Source organism: Rousettus aegyptiacus, unplaced genomic scaffold (assembly GCF_014176215.1).
Source record: "Rousettus aegyptiacus isolate mRouAeg1 unplaced genomic scaffold, mRouAeg1.p scaffold_m13_p_9, whole genome shotgun sequence".
NCBI lineage: Eukaryota > Metazoa > Chordata > Mammalia > Chiroptera > Pteropodidae > Rousettus > Rousettus aegyptiacus.
In genome coordinates, this window is record NW_023416312.1 from 100,779,911 (window position 1) to 100,799,211 (window position 19,301).

At 51.4% G+C, this 19,301-nt stretch overlaps 2 protein-coding genes across 2 annotated transcripts; one reads left to right on the forward strand and one right to left on the reverse strand.

Moving 5' to 3' along the window:
* Positions 1-581: 581 nt before the first annotated feature.
* LOC107517737 (opsin 1, long wave sensitive) lies at positions 582-11,534 on the forward strand. Its single transcript, XM_016158799.2, has 6 exons — positions 582-766; positions 3,231-3,527; positions 6,308-6,476; positions 7,079-7,244; positions 8,684-8,923; positions 11,290-11,534. Exons 1-6 carry the CDS (start codon positions 655-657, stop codon positions 11,398-11,400), a joined length of 1,095 nt encoding a protein of 364 aa, XP_016014285.2. The 5' UTR covers positions 582-654; the 3' UTR covers positions 11,401-11,534.
* Positions 11,535-11,872: 338 nt separating this feature from the next.
* Positions 11,873-19,017, reverse strand: TEX28 (testis expressed 28). The gene is made up of 3 exons (XM_016158796.2): positions 18,281-19,017; positions 12,911-13,046; positions 11,873-12,220 (listed from the first exon to the last, which is right to left on the reverse strand). Exons 1-3 carry the CDS (start codon positions 19,015-19,017, stop codon positions 11,873-11,875), a joined length of 1,221 nt encoding a protein of 406 aa, XP_016014282.2.
* Between the last annotated feature and the right edge of the window lie 284 nt (positions 19,018-19,301).

The window sequence follows — 19,301 nt, forward strand, 5'->3', positions numbered from 1 at the left end:
GCTAAAAGGGCCTAGATGACCACCCTGGTGACCATAGGAGCTGCAGCTCGTGAGGGACAAAGGGAGTTCTGCCCCTTCCTTCCTGGGGGAGGAACCCCCACCCCCACCAGCCACCTTGTCTTCCTATGGGCCCAGTGAGATGGCCTGATGCTCAAGGACGCTCCAGTTCCAGGCCTCAGCCTTGCAAAGCCACCTGGCCCCCCACTTCTCAGGGCTCTGGGGTGAATCAGATGGGAAAGGCAGATTTGGGCTTTGGGCTGCTCCCTTGCTTACACCCCAATCTGAAAATCTCGACTCTTGGGCCCACCTGACCTAAGAGTAGGTGCTGGACAGTCACAGGGAACAGAGAACACATAAACAGGAGTGAGGGTCCACGGCAGCTCCCACAGCCATCTCGGAAAGCCAGGGGCTCTGAGTTTAGTTCCAAGCAAATCCCTCTGAGCCACCCTCATGGGCTTGCCTAAGGAGCTAGTAGGAGAGGGCTGGGGGAGGAGGAGGTCTAAGGCCGGGGCCCAATTAAGAGATCAGATGGTGAAGCGTTTGGGAGCTTTTAAGGTGAGGCAGCCTGGCCTGATCCCGCAGGCTTGTATAAAGCACCGTGACCCCTGGGCAGTGCCAGGGCTGGTGGGCATTGGGGACGGACATTCCAGAGCCATGGCCCAGCGCTGGGTCCCCCAAAGGCTTACAGAAGGGCAGCCACAAGCCAGCTTTGAGGAGAGCACCCAGGCGAGCATCTTCACCTACACCAACAGCAATGCCACCAGAGGTGAGAGAGCAGGTGCCTTGGAGGCTGGGTCACGCTGGCTAGAGGAACCCCCCTGGGACATCAGGCCCAAGTGGCCATGGTGGGCGGCCCGCCACTCACCCCACCCAGGAGAGTCTCTTCTACACATCGTCACCAGCCGAGAGGGTCTTCTCCCTTAGCTTTTATGCAGACATGACTGTAGGGTTCCTTTCCAAATAGAAAAAGACACCAGAACATCGAATATGCATTTGCGAACCACATAGGCTTCCCAGACCCTTCGAGAATCCCTTTCCTGGAAAAGTTCGTTACTCTTTCTTTGTGGCCCCATAGGGCTAGTGAGCACTCATTACATTCAGGTCTGGGGAAGGAGCTGGGTCTGACGCATCTTTGCACATTCTGAAGCCAAGAGGAAGCAAATGCCAGGAGCAGGAGGCCTGGGGGAGGGGAGGAGTGGCCTCTAGAACCTTAGAGACAGACAAGACTGCAGCAGTCATCTTGTCCAGCTCTGTGCTTGGGGCCACAGCCTTAGACTGCACGTTCTTAGGGAAGAAGCTTGCTCGGTTCCCAGGGCCGCCTTTCTGCTTGGAGCTGGCCTGTGGCAAGAGAGGGTTTAGGTCCAAAAGAAATTGAAAACTCTGTCGAGGCAGCTAGAGTTCTGCCCCAGGAGTGGCGCGGTCACAAACTTTGTGTGTGTAAGCCCTTCAAAGAGCTGAAGATCTTGTCCCTTCCCCAGGTCCCTCCTCCAAACCGAAGACTCTTGGTTCCTGCAAGAACGTGCCACGTGCCACGGTTTCTTGTTGGTTAGGGCAGTGATCAGCAACAGGGTTCTCGGTCAAACTGGTTGAGAACCCTGAAGTTCGCGTCGAGCTGATTGCTCACTCCCCAGAATAACCTTGATGGAGACGGAATGGAACAATGCTCTCTCCCTGGGGGCCTCTGGACCTTCATTAATGCCTAAGATTCCTTTCTGTAAATTTTTCTTCCAAAAATTCAAGTATGTACCAAAGTAAATAGAGAGGAGTATAATTGAACCCCTGGGTATCAATCACTTGTCTTATTTTATCCTTTGCTATTCCCTCCTATTTTCTGGAAGCAGATTCAAGACGTCAAACCATTTCCTCTGTAAATCTTCAGTTCGACACCTCTAAGAGGAAAGGACTCTTTAGAATACCTAACCACAATGCCACTGGCTCTTGGCTCTGCCAGCCAGGTTTCTGTTTCTCTCTTTCTCTCTCTACTCAGCCAAGAGTGTCCCATCTCCAGCCCTTTGGGATCGGTTCATGCCACTAGGTTAAGTCATCAAGCTAGTGTCTTTTCAAGTCCTTTGGCATAGTCCTTCTCTGTGTGATTATGCCACCAAGTGGCTATGCGTTTGGGTCCATTTGTTTTATTTTTTTTTACTTTCAGGGATTGCTTTTTAAAATTTAATGTTGTTTTATAATTATATAATAAAATATTTATAGGGCTCCGAATTAAAATCTAGAAAACAAGGTATATTTGAAGAAATCTTTCTTCTTGGCCTGGCCCCGCACCTGATTCCCTCCCTCCCTGTATCTCTTAGAGTGCCTTTTGCCCGGATGTTGACTCTGATATTCTGTTCGTGCTCATTTCTTTATGAAATGAAGTCTCAGAGCTTTCAGGAGGGAAGGGCAGGCCAGGACACCTGTTCCGGTTGGACTGCTAGAAGCTCTTCCTCTCTGGCCTCCCTCATTTGTATCACACCTGTCCTGTTCACCATGCACAGCCCTTGTCCCTACTCTGCCCAGTCTGGACTCCATGGGTTGTCCAGGAAGGACACCCAGGCTGCCACATATTGATACTACTCCAGCCCCTTGCATTTGCCTGCAAGCTGGAGCGTTCCGAACACTTCCCAGTTCCAGTTGCTGTTCTCACACTAATCTTCTGCACTTTCTGGGTAACTCCGATACATACTAGGACACCACAGAGGTGTGTCGTGGTAGTCCCAACGGGTGAGCTGACTCTCAGCTGGGGAATACGGAAAGGCTTCCGGAAGCCAAGGGCATCTGAACAAGGGTTTATGGTATGGAAGGGAAGAGGACCCGTCTGCAGGAGAGAGCGTGAGCAAAGATGCAACAACAGAAAGACGTGGAGTATGCAGGAGAAGCAGCGCAGGGCGTGCAGGGGGTTCTGGGGCGCAGAAGCCCGACAATGGCACTCCAGTGAGCCACTGTGGGTGGCGATTCAGAGGGAGCAATACCCAGCAGAGATGATGAGGAGTTCTGCTTTGTTAAGTTCAAGGATGCCTGTGCAGGTGTCCAGCAAGCCATGGCCTCCGGCCTGAGAGATAGCCTGGAGGGCAGGTTGTCTGCGGATGGGCAAAGCTGGAGGGAAAGAGCCGGTTGCAAAGGTGGTGGACAGGAGGGCAGGAGGGTTGATGGGAGGCTCTGACAGGGAGGGCAGGGGTGGGATGGCATAGCTGTACAGGTGAGTGACGCCGCTGCCTGCTTTGTACCTCCTGCCTCAGGCCCCTTTGAAGGCCCCAATTACCACATTGCTCCCAGATGGGTGTACCACCTCACCAGCGCCTGGATGATCTTCGTGGTCATCGCATCAGTCTTCACTAATGGGCTTGTGCTGGTGGCTACCATGAGGTTCAAGAAGCTGCGGCACCCTCTGAACTGGATCCTGGTGAACTTGGCGGTTGCCGACCTGGCAGAGACCATCATCGCCAGCACCATCAGCGTTGCAAACCAGATCTATGGCTACTTCGTGCTGGGTCACCCTCTGTGCGTCGTGGAAGGCTACACTGTCTCCTTGTGTGGTAAGCCAGCCAAGGGCCCAGGCATAAAGGAAACACTCACATGGCACACCCCCGGGTGTGCCTGCAATGCACGAACAAGGCACACATTTGAAAGGAGACAGACCCACAGGGGAAGCTGGCCTGGGGTCATCATTTCGATGTGGAAGGGCTTGCAGTCTGACACATCCTGGGCGCCTGCTCTGAGACAGGTTCTACCTGGGAACAGCCAGTTTGGGGTCATGCAGCTGGCATGAGAGGAGACAAATATAGAGCCAAACAACCCCAGAACAATGTGGAAGGTGAGGGTTCTCTGCACCGCGAACAGAACTCTCACCCAAATCAGGGACATGTTCTATTTCAGCTCACCTGTGTTGGCTCTTCCCAGGGACAAAAATGGTTCCCAGATCCCTTTCCCCACCCCCATCACTAACATCTCTCTGGGCTGCAGCTCCACTCAGGTCAGCGTTGGCTGAGAAGTACCCAAGTGCCGGGCTTTGTGCTGGGTGCCAGGCACATAGGATGCCACACACAGGGTCCCAGCCCTGGGGAGAGGGGTGTCTTATCCTAGATAGGATACTACTCAGTGCCATCAGTGCTCTTAGGGCACGTGATGGAGGGGCTGAATCTTGAGTCAGCAGGATGAGAAGGAGGCTGGGGCGAGGCAGCCGAGGAGCCAAGCTGAGTCAGTGGTTGGGTGGGCAGAGACTGGGATGGCACTCTCGGGAACAGGGACTTTATTTTGGGAGGAGGAGACTGGAGGGGGAGACCCAGGAAGAGGCTGGAAGATGGAAGGGAGGCTGAGCGAAGGAGCCACAGCCGCCTGAGTAGGAGACGTGAAGAAGCTAGAGCAGGAGCTGGATCTGTAGCACGTTGGGCACCACGTGAGCAGAGGTGGTTCCCAGGAGGCCAGGTTTCTTTCTCAGGGGCCCAAGAGGACGGGGAGGACAGGCAGGTCCCAATGATGTCGAGGTCCCCTCCAGGAGTCCTTGTGCCATGCCTCTGTGAGACAATAGTGGGCCGAAGGTTTACAGCTCCACGTCCACCCAAGAGGACAGGGAGCCGAAGGGCCATGGTACTCAGCACATGCAGCCTGTCTCCAGGTCCCAGGCTGTCAAACCAGCCAAGGCTTACAGCTGTTGTCCCATTTTTAAACTTTCACTGGGCCACCTGGCCACCATTCCTAACTTAGAGCTCCCACATCTAACTTAGGTTTATCTCGTTGCCACCTAAACTGATCTCCGATGCGAATTCTGAGGATGTGGACAATAGAAAAAGAGACATAGGGATAGGAGGGGCCTGGGGAGGGGGAGCCTGGTCCTAGATTTAAATGACTAATGGTGTGAGCTCCACTAAGTTGATTTACTGCTCTGTTCCTCCTCCGTTTTCCCATCTGCACGACTTTGGGGAAAGATTTGAATGAACATGTTCAGCCCTCCCACAACCCTATGAGGCAGGTGCTAACATGATGCCCACTGTACAGGTAAAGAAACTTCCCTCCCCATCTAATTGCCTCTTATTTTACAGTTGACAGCCCAGCACTCTCCCGAAAGTATAGAATGAGAGTGACTAGTGAAGGGCAGGCAAAGAAAGTCTATCCTCCAAGTCCAAGTGCCCCGTGCATCTCCTTGATTGGCCTCTGCATCCACACTCATGGCTGATTCTGGTTCCGCTTGTAGTCTGTTCTTGGGTCACCCAGGTACCAAGCAGCCAACATTTCTGTGCCAGTTTTGCTGCCATGAACACCCTTTGGCTCTCTGGGAAGGCCGTGGACCCTTCTCAGAAGAATGTTTGCAAATGCACACAATGAGATCCATAGGATTACAACGGAAGCCAATGATATCGAAATATAGTTATCAAAGTATTAAACAGTAATTAGTGACATAGTCCTTCGTTCAAAGTACTAGTGTTAAAATTATATTACTAAATTTAATGATATTATAATTAAATAGTATTAGAAGTATTTATTAGAAGTATTAGTAACACCATTTCTTATTAAAGTATCAAATAACGGGATCTAGCCTAACTGCCACTGAAATGTCAAAGTGGTAATGAACACAGTGATATTGGGAAATGTCTGCCACCTCTGTAAAGTGACGAGTCACAGGCACTGCTAGTGTTGCCACACTCGTAAGGAAGGAAATGGCAGTAATTGTCAGAGGTTAGTGGGAACAAAGATGTCCTTTTCCCCGCCCCGATTCATGGTGCCCTGAATTCTGTGCGCAGACCTCCAGGGTCTAAGCAGAACAGCAGACACTGTCCCCGCCTGCCAAATGGCCGAAGGCGGTAGGAAGTCAGGGAGGGGACTCCGGGCACCTAAAGGAATGCGTATGTACTGACAGGAGGGGCACAGCTCTTGGCTGGGACCGTAGCGGTGGCTCACACTGAGGTGCACGCGGTTGTCGGGGGCGGGGTTGCCTGGATGGCATCAGAGGAAAGGCTGGTAGCCAAGTAAAAGAAAGAGGAAAGGCGAGGTGGATGAAGAGGCCAAATGAGAGGGGGCGATGAGAGGCCCTATGGGGAAGGAACAGGAAGGCAAGTGTTAGAAAAATAAATTGACCGAGAGACCCAGTGTCCCTAGACCTGAAAACACTGGAGAATGAGGTTTTGTAGGTAGCTGGGCGATTGCCTCTCCATCTGAAAAACTGTCTCCTGGTATGGCATGCCTGGACTAGGGGGTCCCGGGCCACCAGGCCGCCACCAGGACAGGCCACCGGCCCTTCTTCCCAGGTACTGGCCCCACGGCCTGAAGACTTCGTGCGACCTGGACGTGTTCAGCATCATTTGTCTGCTCTGCCCCATAGGGATCACAGGTCTCTGGTCCCTGGCCATCATTTCCTGGGAGAGGTGGCTGGTGGTCTGCAAGCCATTTGGCAACGTGAGATTTGACGCCAAGCTGGCCACCGTGGGCATCGCCTTCTCCTGGGTCTGGGCTGCTGTGTGGACTGCCCCACCCATCTTTGGTTGGAGCAGGTAAGGATGCCAGGGTGCCAGGAAGGCGGCTTGTTAGGGCAGACAGGGAGTTCAGACAAGTGACTCTGTTTGTGACCTCGAGGCAAATCGCTTTCTGCCTCTGGGCCTCCAGGGCCCCACAAATAAAGTGACGATGGACCCAACTCTCCCTGAGACCCTTTTGAGCATGCGGTGTTTATGAATGTATGCATTCGGCTGGCTGTGACAAGGAAATGGGCCCCGTGGTCCCCAAGCCTCTGGAAAGGTTTGTTTCTCCCTAGCGTGAGCAGCTCACAGGAGCACGTGGACAAATGCTGACAACCTCAGGCTGTGGGCCAAGCTAGGTGACCCCAGAAAAATTATTCGGGTGTTCACAGGTGTTCTCAAAGGGAGCACCTCATCCTCCCTTTGTAAGAGGGGATGTGATCGAGGTGATGACAATGTTCTGGAACCAGATAGTGGTGATGGATGTACTAAATGCCATTAAATAGTTCACTGCAAAAATAGTTAATTCATGTAATTTAAAAACCCAACGACCCTACTCAAATCAGTGGCATGCCTGGGCTAGGGGGTCCCGGGCCACCGGGCCGCCACCAGGACAGGCCACCGGCCCCTCTTTCCAGGTACTGGCCCCACGGCCTGAAGACTTCATGCGGCCCGGATGTGTTCAGCGGCAGCTCATACCCTGGGGTACAGTCATACATGATCGTCCTCATGGTCACGTGCTGCATCATCCCACTCAGTGTCATTGTGTTCTGCTACCTGCAAGTGTGGCTGGCCATCCGAGCGGTAAGCTCCTGTACCCTCTCGGCTTCCACCCCCCCCCAGCTGGTAGGATCATGAGGCCCAGGGACGTCTGGGCAAGGACAGAGGGTCACCCAGCTCGTGCTCCTGCCCCCAAAGCAGGTGTGAATCTGGCAATTTCTTTGGGGCTGCAGTTACAGCTCTGGCTCCCTTGTCCTTGTCCCTATAGGATGGGCAAGGACTGCGCCTCAGTCTGTGGAGGGGCCCAATAAGGGAGCAGAGGGGCTTTCCTTCTGACCCAAGACAGTTCCCTTGGGGCAGCCGGATCTTCAAATGAAACCTGCAAATCGAGGGGTGTCTTTAAAAGGCTGCCACCAGAGGGTCCTTGTCCCTTTCACAGACCGTTGGGGCAGGTTAGGGAGCGGACTGACAAGTGCCATCTGCCACCCCAGGCCCACTGTCCACCCTCTTCCCTGGGAAGCTGGTCCCATCCACAGCCATGCCCGCACCCCCATCCTCACAGGCTGAGCTACCCCTGGGGAGCCCTTGTAGGAAATCAGAGCGAGACCGGAGAGGTTGGGTCCTGGGGCGCTGAGAGCTTTGCGCCCCCTTGTGAGGAACACTGTCAGTTGTCTCTTTATCAATCAACTAAGCTCCAATTAGCTAATCTGGATGTGCCATCTGTTCTCGTTGGGATCCTGCTTGCCACAGGTGGCAGGAGGCCCTTCGGGGTGGCGCCTTTCCGATATGAAGCTGCTTGTGCCCACAATCGGATCAGCATGTGCTCGTAAGCTCTCCGGAGTGGAGGCCGTGGGCCCAAGATAAGCTCCACTCACCTCACTACCTTCAGCCCCACTTCCTCCCCCTACCCCGTTGGTGGCCAGGGATCAGAACCAACTCAGCTGCCTCCCACAGGTGTCCAAACATGGCTTGGGCCGCGTTAGGTTTGACTGGGGACCCCAGGCTCCAGAACGTATCCTCGGCACTCACGGTTGCCCCTCATGCCCACTCAGCTGCCTGTAGCCCCCTGCCCACAGCACATAATGGCAGCCCCTGTCTTCTCCCTGCCAGCCCATGAGACCTGAGCACAGGAGGGGACGCACTGATAAGGGACCAGATGAGGCTAAGAACAGCCTCCTTAGCTCCTTCCCAAACTCTTACCGGGAGCCAAGCTAAGTCAAGAGCTTGGAAGGCCCCAGCTCAGGGCCGTCTTAGCCAGGCCCAGCTGCTACCTTAAAGCCTGACGCCACCCCGGGCTCGGTGTGCACTCACTCAGGTGGGAGCCGATTGCTGGCTGGCCAGGGGTGCTGGAGCGAGTGGACCCATCGCCTTCTCCCCACAACTCCCGTCTCTGGGCTCCCCACCTCTTGAAGCCTCCCGGACCTGCTGCCCAAGCAATAGGAACACAAGAGTCCCCTCAGCCAGGCAGCCCTGAGGGACTCTCCCACTCACTGTCCCTTGGCATGACTCTCTGTCTCCCCCAGGTGGCAAAGCAGCAGAAAGAATCCGAGTCTACCCAGAAGGCTGAGAAGGAGGTGACACGCATGGTGGTGGTGATGGTTGTGGCGTACTGCCTCTGCTGGGGGCCCTACACCTTCTTTGCATGCTTCGCTGCTGCCCACCCTGGCTACGCCTTCCACCCTCTGGTGGCCGCCCTGCCAGCCTACTTTGCCAAAAGTGCCACAATCTACAACCCCATTATCTATGTCTTTATGAACCGGCAGGTAAGTCACACCATTGGCAGAGCAAACTAGAAACAGACCCCGGAAGAGCCCCGTGATGGCTCCCACCTGCAGTCGCATCTGGCCTCTGGGACAATAATCAGCATATGACCCGAGCCCAGGCAGCTCTCCCTCTGGATCCTTCCGTGGAGTCTGAGAGCAGGCATTTCTTGCAGGGCCTGAGCGCTGTGTGCTCTTCCCTTCTGCTGACCTGAGGGTTAGCCTAGAGCTCAAACACCGGAGGATCGCCTGAACAGGGCTACATTTAGCCTAGATGTACACTTCTTGCTTTTATAGATTCAACTCTTCTCCCAACCTTCATCTTCCCACTTTCAAACCCTAACTCTAATGAGGACACAAAGAAGCTGTTCTTGCCTGCATTGACCTGTGGCTTTTGTGACTTTATGGGTTAGTTCAGGAGGGACATGTTGTGGTCCCGCTCAAGGTCTTGCCAGATGGCAGCCATCATGGGCCGGTGTATAGGGCCTCCATTGCAAACTGCCCATGACTCCTAGACTTCTAAGTAGGTTACAAGTTACCAATGAAGCTCATCATCTTCCAGGTGTAATTCACTTCATTATTCCTTGAATTCATCACATTCATTTCAAGGTGCAATTATGATGTGACTTGATGGTGACCAGAAAAGTCCGTGGGTCAGAAATACCACCCCCTTAGGGCCCTCCCACTTCACCAGACCCACTCCAGCCCCTCTAACCAGCTCTTTTCTGCTCCTCCATTTTACAGTTGCCCATGACTCCGCCCCCTCCAGCCTGACCCTGACTCTCTGTGGAATTCATTAAGCATGCTTTTAGTACTGTTTAAATATTCAGTAGGGCAGTACCGCGATTGATTCCCCGGGACTCCATTGCCGGCACCTCGGTACCCAGAGTGTAATTCTGTCCCTGACCCATTTCCTGTCTTTCCCACGGGTCCCTTTGGGTCTGGCTCTCATCTGTGGAGTCCTAGGCTTGCTTGCCAAGTCCTGTCTTCGCTTGAGCCTTCTCATTCCCCTCTCCTAGCCAGATATCTGCACTTCTGGACCTCTCCAGGCTTTCGAGCTTTTCTTTTACTCTTTCTACATTGTTATCACTTCCCATTGCATTCAGAGAACTTTCTGGAATAGGACTCCGTGAGGACAGGGAATTGTACTCTTTATTTGCTGCCGATCCCCTTAGGATGCAGTCTGGTGTAGAATGGGTGCTCAGTACGTAGACGTTGAGCGAACATGTCAAATGAATTCCTCGGCCTCATCGGCCAGCTCTTCAGCTGAGTCGCTTCTGCCATTCAACTCATTTCTTATGTTATCGATTTCAACCATTATGTTTTTTATTTTTTTAAAGTTTTCATGTTGAAAGTACCTGGAGGCAGTCAAGAATAGGTCTGGAATATACAGGAAACGCATCTGGTCTGCGTTCTCAATGCACTGTGGTTAGCTCAGTGATGATCTGAGATATAATCTGAGAAATGAATACGGCCCAGATTGCTTTAGGGGCCAAGCAGCAAAGAGCAGGGCCCTCCTGGTGCTGGAAGACTCTCCGGGCTAAAGAGATGAGTTGGTGGCTAGACCGCTGTCTACCTAGTCCTCACCGGGCCCCAAAATTGATGGGATAGAAACAAGATGGCAAACACATTCTCTTTCATTAAAATGCTTCTTCCCAGACATTCTGGAGACGGGGCACTCTATTGCAGAGGCCCCTTAGCTGGCATCGTCTTTGGTCACCATATTAGTTCCCTGGGGTGCCACGACAAACTACAGATTGGGTGGCTTTGAGGAACGGGAACATATTGCCTCCCAACTCTGGAGGCCAGAAGTACGAGATCGAGGTGTCAGCAGGGTTGGTTCCTTCTGAGCGCTCTCTGGGAGAATCTCTCCATGCCCCTCTCCTAGCTCCTGATGGCTACTTGCTGTTCCTTGGTTTGTAGATGAGTCACCGCGATCTCTGCCTTCACCCCCGCACACCCTTCTACCCTCCGTGCCTGTGCGTCTGTGTCCAAATTCCCTTCGGCATAAGCTCATGGTATCGTACATGTTAATCACAAATGCAAAGACTATTTCTAAATAAGGCCACGCTCCCAGGCTCCAGACAGTAGGACCTAACATATATTTTGGGGGGACACCATGTGACTCACAACAGTCACCATCAACCGCTAAATTAGATGACTTAGATAACCGAATAGTCAGGCTATCCTCATGTGTAAAGAACAACCTGAGCCTTCCTCCACTCGCTCTAGGATTCCAAACAGTAGAGAGAAAGTGCCAAGTCATCCAGGTGACAATGAATACCTTCCTCCGAATGCCCCAGGCATTACCTCTAGCATGGCACGCTGGCCCTTCCTGCTCTGCTGAATAATACTTTCTGTCCTGCCAGTTTCGAAACTGCATCTTGCAGCTTTTTGGGAAGAAAGTGGATGATAGCTCTGAACTCTCCAGCTCCTCCAGAACGGAGGCCTCGTCTGTGTCATCGGTGTCACCAGCGTGAGTCTCCCCCAGCCCCGACAACAAGAAGATCTGCCTCCTACTGGAAAACGTCATTCCTGTCCTACTCACCAGGCCTTTGGCCGCCACCCGCATCATCCCTTCTTCTCCATCCCTGTGAAATAAATGTAGTTTCTCTTTGCCAGAAACAAGCGTCGCAGAGGTTGCCACTGAAGTTTGGGGGCGCCTGAGCCTCCGAGTGTTCAGTGGGGTCACAAGAGGGCGCGAGGGGTTTAGAGAGGAGAGCAGCATTTCACTTTGGAGACCTTTATCTTTTCCAAACCTCGTGTCTGCAGACGGTATGAAAAGCTTGTGAGCAAGGGAAGTGTGAGGTGGGTGGGCACCTTCGCCTCTCTCGCAGGGCCGGCATTGATGAAATCTGAAAGGGAGAACTGAGAAGTGGTAGTCTAGGGAGGGCTAGATGAGTGGGGCGCCCTGACCCCGGGAAGGGGGCGGAGCTGGCAAACCCAGGCACTTTAGGGCCCTAGAAGATTGGAGTTCTTGACGGGCAGTCCCCACCTGGAAAACCAGGCCTGCCAGTCCGTGACGAGGATGGCATGCCACTTCTGCCAGGCCAGGGTCCCGAGCCCGATCAGCATGAGCATGAGGCACATGCGCAGGCGCGAATTCACCAGCAGCAAGGGGTAGGTGCACACGGTGGAGATGAAGCCCAAGAGGACGGTGGCCAGTGTTAGGAGCAGGCTCACGAATTGGAACATAAACTCCCGGGGACATCTCCTGCGGTTCTCCGTCATCTCCAGTTGGGTCACTTCCTGTAGAGTTTCAAGCTTGGATATACGACTCTTGAAAGTCTCTGTGACCTCCTGCAGGTGACAAAATCACAAAGGTCTGAGGGGAAGTGCAATCATTTACCTGGGTTCCTGAGGGGTGCACAGCAAGGGTTGGTTGAGGATTTAGGAGCGAAGTCAAGAGCCGAGAGCACGTACAAGCTGAGGGCCCTGTCCTGGGAGGGTCCGTGTCTCCCGGCAACAGCGAACGTCTCATCTGACTCAGCCCTCAGACAGTGTCGCCTGGGACTGAGAACCTGGCCGTGAGCGAGCTGACCAAGGACGAGGGTAAGGTCTGAGGGTGTGAAAGAGAGTGAGACTGTCTGTTGCAGGAGAGGGAACTCCTCCATTTGCACTTGCTACCCCAGGATCTAAAGCAAGGGTCCCCAGTGGGTGATCCCTGCACCGGCAGCAGCTCCTGGGGCCTCATCAGCACCCCCTGCAGGTGGTTCTGACATGCCCTCAAGTACGAGAAACACCGTGCCCAAGTTCCCAGATCAGCTAAGCTGGATGCGGGGAAGTGCAGCATGAACGTAGAATGGACCCTGTTGGCTCCGAAATGAATGTGTGAGTTGCCACTGAACCCTCAGTGGGGCGCACGGCTTGAAGCTCCATCTCTTCCCTTGCTTTGGAGAGTATCAGAACAGATTTGCTAATCCTTTGCTTGCCATCTCTACATCCTTCTCACTGGCCGTTTCTCAAAAATCTCCCCCAAGAGGTACTCACCCACATTTCCCTGGCTCTCTCATAGGACAGATAGGCCATTTTCTCTTCAGTGCAGGCCAGAGTCTGTTTGAAGTGGTAAATCTCATTCAGGTACCCCTGCTGGTAGTCATTCACCAGTTCTTCTAGCGACATGTGTCTTGGGAGTAAAAGAGAAGGTAATACTCCCTGAGAACCCTGCCCAGAGCTCGTCCTACGTCAGGAGCAGACTTGGGTTCAGGGCCCACCTTCCTCAACCCTCCCCAAACCCTCATGAAACCCTGCCTCCTCCTCCAGTTCTGCACCTCAGACACCCCCACACTGATAGTCATGTATCTCCTATATATATTGTTCCTCTTTCGTAACAGCTTTAGCAAAATAGAGATAGACTACAAGTTATAGAAATCAATATCTAAATTACCCTTATACGCTATTAAATTCCATATATATTCCCAGCACCAGTGTTTGGCATGCAGTAGTTATTCTATGAAAGTGTGTGGATTATAGAGATGGAGCAGTCATAAGAGACCACATAGTGTATGATTCCATTTGTACAAAATGTCCAGAATAGAGCAATCAAGAAAGGCAGAGACAGATCAGTGGGGGCTCAGGAAGAGAGCAGGTGGGGAGTGACTCCGAATGGGGATGGGGCTTCTTTTTGAAGTGATGACAATGTTATGGTCTGTGATGAGACAGTGCTGATGGTTGCACAACTTTGCAAACATACTACAAACCACTGAATTGTATACTTTAAATAGATGAACTTTATGGTATGTGAATTATATCTCAATAAAGCTATTATCAAAACAAAAAAAACAAATATAGCATTGTGGTAATGGTTGCACAACTCACTAAATTTACTAAAGATCATTGAAATGCACAGTTAAAAATAGCGCATTTTATGGCATGTAAATTATATCTCAGTAGAGCTGTTAAAAAACACAAACAAAACACCACTACCTGTGGTTTATGGCTATATATGTAAGTAGTAAAAGTACAAAAATATACATGGAAAAGATGAGTGCCCAACGAGGACAGCCAGGTGAGAAGAAGGGGGGTGGGACTGGGGGAAGTGGTAATGAGAAGAGCATCAAGTGAATTTTTTAAAGTTTTGTTTCTTTAAAAAATAAGATTTGAAGCAAAAATGGTAAAGAGTTAAGGTTTGAGAAAGCTGAGGATTAGTATACAGGGTTGATCATGTTATCCTCTACATTTCCCCTGGGTTTGGAATGTTTCATAATTTAAAAAAAAAAACTTTTTGAGCGTCCTCATTTCGGTACCAGGAAGGACAGGTCAGAATAACAGATGACGAGTGACTTCTAGCATTGTCATCCAGGGAAGAGTCAAGGAAGGCTTCACCCGAGCTGGGGAGCAGTGACACTAGAGAGGAAAGGTACTGGAGAGCACTGGCGACACAGAATGGCTGGGGCCCAGGGCCCATGGAGAACAGGGCGACACAAAGGACCAAGCCGATGGCCATGGCTCTGCTGTGTACGAGTCTGTAACCAATGGTGCTGTTGCTGAGACAGGGAATGTGAGGTGAGGAGGCAACTTGGTCCTGCTTCCAGGACTTGACAGACACCCACATGGAGATGTCCTCCAGGCAGCCAATAAGCTGAACACTCATTTGTTGAAAGCCAATTTGTCAAGAGGCAATTCATAACAGCGCTTCGAGGCGCGTTCCATTAGTCTCCGCCCTGCTTCCTGTTGAGAAGAGAGTGGGCTGACAACATGACCCAGCCTACCGCTCACAGAGAGGGGGAGACACAGGGTGTTCACCCCAAAAGCGGATTCCCCAGAACTGCCTTTCCATTAACATGAAGTATCTTGCCACAACATTCAAGATATTAACTATGTTCAAAGATATTTTCATGAATATATTCTTCACAAATATGAAGTCAATGAATAGGTTCTTCATTAATACATTTGTAAGAATTTAGGAATATATTCTTAAATATATCCTTGCATAGGTTATTGCATAAGATGATGTCCATTCATTAGAATATTACCTCAGCCTCCCCTTCTCTCGCCCCCCAGACTCCTCACCCTCTAGCAGCAGTGTCCTGGCTCTGACACAGCTGACTCTCCTCCTTGTCCCTTTTTTAGTCAAGGACCCCTCTCTGTCTAGCTCCTACAGTTGCAGAGGCAAATGGATCGCTCTGGAAAATGCTCTTACAAAGACAAAATGATGACTGGTCTAGAAAAATGTCCCCTAAATCTTCCAAGGCCATTAAGGTCTCCCTCCCTCTCCAATATGAATTGTCCTAAACTATATTATCTCAAAAGAGTGAATTCCTGACTCTGAGGACTGGCTTTTGACAGTCCTCAGACAACAGATCTAGAACCGAATGGCCTGCATCTTGGAAAAGCCTGAGATGAAGAAACAGATGTGGGGGGAATCGGGCCACAGGGGTAGGGCAGGAAGGGTGGCAGGGACAGTGGAGCGTCTCCTGGGCATATGCGGGCCGAACTGCAATCACACATATCCTAACAGGAGAGAGACAAGGAGCTTTTACACACAGAGCACAGTGAAATGTGAAGATACTGGCTGGCTTTGAAGATTGCAGTGATGTGACCATAAGCGAAGGAGCTTGGCGGCCACCAGAAGCTGGAAGAGTCCAGGAATGGATTCTGTCCTAGAGCCTCCAGCAGGAGAGCGGCCCTGCTGACATCCTGACTTAAGCCAAATAAAGCTGATTTCCTACTTCTGGCGTCCAGAACTGCGAGAGAATAAATTTCTGTTGTTCGAAGCCACCAAGTTTGGGGTAATTTGTTATGACGGCTGGAGGAAACTCCTCCAGGGTGATTCTGGCATTTAGGGGGTAGAGACCAGGGATGCGGCTCAATATCGTACAATGCACAGGACAGAATCATCTGGTCCAAAACATCAATCGTATTGAGGTTGAGAAAACCTGGGCTTGGGTGACATAATTTGGAGTTTAGGGCCCACCTAGTTGTGGCTGAACTTAAGAGGCTGAAATTGCAAAGACTGACCATACCAAGTGTTGGCGAGACTGTGGAACGACTAAAAAGCTCATACACTCCTCATGGGAATGTAAAATGGCAACATATATCTACGCTATTATCTAGCAAGTCCATATATGAAAGCATATGTTCACAAAAAGACTTGTACCAGAATGTTTATAGCAGTTTTATTCGTCACAGCCCCAAATGGCAGCAGATGAATGAATAAACAAACTGTGGTGCGTCCATACAATGGAATACTGCTGAGTAAGGAGTGAACTGCTCCTACACACAACCTGGATGTATCTCAAAATAATTACACCGGGTGAAAGAAGCCAGACGAGAAGAACCACATATTGTATGATTCCATTTGCATGAAATGTCGGAACAGATAAATCCATAGAAACAGAGGGCAGATTGGTGGTTGTCAGGGGCTGGGGGAGGGGGAATGGGGAGTGACAGGGTCTCCTTCTGGAGTGATGAAAATATTCTAGAACTAAGAGGTGATGGTTTCACAACATTGTGAATATACACTAAACGCCACTGAATTATGCACTTTAAGACAGATAATTTTACATTTTGTGAATTTTGTCTCAATCGAAAAATCAAAAAGGGAGCCCCCATTGAAGGCAGATAGATTTATGTGTGAGAAGTGTCATAGGACTTTTCAGTTTGACAGCTCAATTCGTGACACACTAGAGAGGACATGGCATTACAGGGGCATGGGTAGTGACCACACAGGTGTGGAGACTGGTTGACACTTCAATGAGCTGAACGTATGCATCGCATGCCTTTTTCCATGTCTGCATCTAGCTCACATAAAGGTTTTTTAAAAAAGTTTTGAATGAGACACATACATATATGTATATATCTTTTTTTTAAAATGCAACAAATTCCTGTGTTCCCCTCGCCTAGCTTAGGAAGCCACGCAGGCAGGCCAGGACGTGTTGATATGCTCTCAGATCCACACTTCCTGGCTGTGCAGCCACTTGAGCCTCTCTGAGATTCTGTCTCCCCATCTGTAAAGTGGGCGTCTGAACACTACAGGTGAACAATGCTAAGTGCTCTCTGTTGTCACTATTATTCCATAAAGTCATCTTCAGCCCATTCTCTACTTCTCTTGGTAAATCTGAGTCCTACGGACCTGCTTCTTTGCTTCTATTATATTAGAACGAAAATAGGCAAATCTGTTTGCTTTCGAGAGGGCTTCCTTTTGATTTTTTTAAGTGAGATCAGATTCACGAAACATAAAATTATCTGTCCTAAAGTGCATAACTCAGTGGCATGTAGTGTACTCACAATGTTCAGAGCTCACGTAAGCACAACGTCCTGTTGGCCTGGGCAGCATAGAAACCTACGGAGATGTGCGCAACCACCACTGTTCTTGCTGTATATACATCAGCCTCAGAAATGTTATTTCGACAAAGGGGTCTTTTAGAGTCCCAAGATTTTAGATTGGGTTGCCATGTCCTATGAAAATTACCTCCAAAGGAAATTCGGATTGGTTATCTTACTTGACAATAGGTTGCCCCGTAACACTCTGTATCTTCCCTTTATGGATTTGTCAAGCAGGGTAAAATCAGGGAAGATGTCCCAGAGAAAACAGAAGCGGATTGTCCCCCACGCACTTCTTCCCCACCGTACACAGGTACTAAAGGGACTGCAGAGTTTTTTCATGAAAATGCTGAGGATCTCAATTCGCCTAAGAGAATCCTGCCCTCCCTTTTTTCCTCACTTATTTAACAAATATTTATCGAGTACCCAGTAAATGGCAGGCCCAGTTTTAGGCACGAGGAATATAGAAATGGACAAAATCAAGCTCTTTTTTCAATGTAGGGGAGAGAAAGGATTAGAATGAATGAATTTGAAAGACTGCAGGGATCAGGGGAGGGAGTGTGGGCCCCCCAGAAGTAACCAAATCGGAATGGAGGGGGTCCCTCGAGAGACTGAGTTTGCCTTTTGGGGGGTGACCTAATCTCGTCTTAGATGAAAATAAAATTGAGCCACCACACAGTGGTGAGAAAGCATTCCCAGGAAGGCAGTCAATTTCAGAAAAAAATGTCCCAAACGGGACGTCACGCCGCAGCTCAGCCAGGAGCACAGGTGAGGGGAACAGGGCGGATGAAGCGATTCCAGCGCCCCTTGCACGCCGCTCCGGCAGGCCCGCAGGCCGCAGGGCAGGACGCCTCGGTGACTGACTGACGACGGGCGTCTGCTAGGCTCACCGCCACCCCGGCTATCTCCCCCACCCCAGTCAGAGCTGCGGCTGCCACATCACCTGGCGGGACCTGGAGCTGGAGCCCCATTTGCCAGCAGAAGACCAGGGTGGGGTGCACCGGCGGGCAGGGGAGGAGCCCGCTCCACTGCGGGCACTGAGCTGCTCCTTCCCCGCTCCCCAGCTCCCCTTGACCCTCCTCTCGTGGTCCTCACCTGCGTTTCTCCTCCTGAAGGGACTCCAGCGACACCCGCAGGTCTGTCTGGTACCTCTCCCTGAGGTTCTGATAGGACATCTGGAGGCCGAAGTGGAACTTCTCGACTTCTTTGAGCTCTTCCTTCACCTTCTGCAACAACAGAGATCGCTGCCGGGCCGCACACTTTGTCTCCGAGGACCTCCCCCGCTGCAAGGCTGTGATGCGACTCTTGAGAGGGAACCGTCCGACGATGTTGGACAGGTTGGTGGACAGGTAGTCTTTCCTCCCGGGCTTGGGGAGCCCTGAAGATGGGGCCTTCTTTCTGGGGTGCTGGGAGTTGTCCTGGCCGCCTTCTGTCTTCGGCGCTAAGCCCCTGGGCCGGCAGCCCTCCTTCAGTTCTTGCAGCTGCTGGTGACAGTGGCGGAGCCTTCGCTCGATTCGGGCAATGGTGGCAGAGGCCCGCTGGTTCACCTTCTCGAAGACCTGCCGGATGTGGGGGGCCTGGCGCCGGTCGGCTTTGGACACCAGCTCGATGTAGCCCACGGTGTTCTTGTCGCGATTGATCTTCTCCACTCTCAGCTGTTCTGAGAGGTAGAGCATGCGGTGCTTGATGCTATCCTGTAAGTTCCGGGCCACGTCCCTATCTAAGAGGCTGGAATGACCACTGGGGCCATCCCTGCTGGATGACAGGGACCTGCGCGAGGGAATGTTAGAGGGGAGGGTTGCACTTTGGCTCTTAGTGTATTTCGCCTGCATCAGGAAACAAATCACAAAACGGGAACTTCTGTGAGCTGCAAATAGGAGAATTGAACACGTTATTGCTTCACTCTAGAAAAACACTCAGACATATACACAGATACTTACATATGCAAGATTTATGTATTGGAGACGGGCCCAACACACACCGGAGAAGTCGAGTTCATCTTCTAGGCCCTTCTCCCCTCCTTTTCAGCACCTGACTTCTTCCTCTATGGGTGTACCTCACTACAACCCCCAGGTGGCTAGAATCCCCGCTCCACACCTACCCTTTCTGTTCTTGG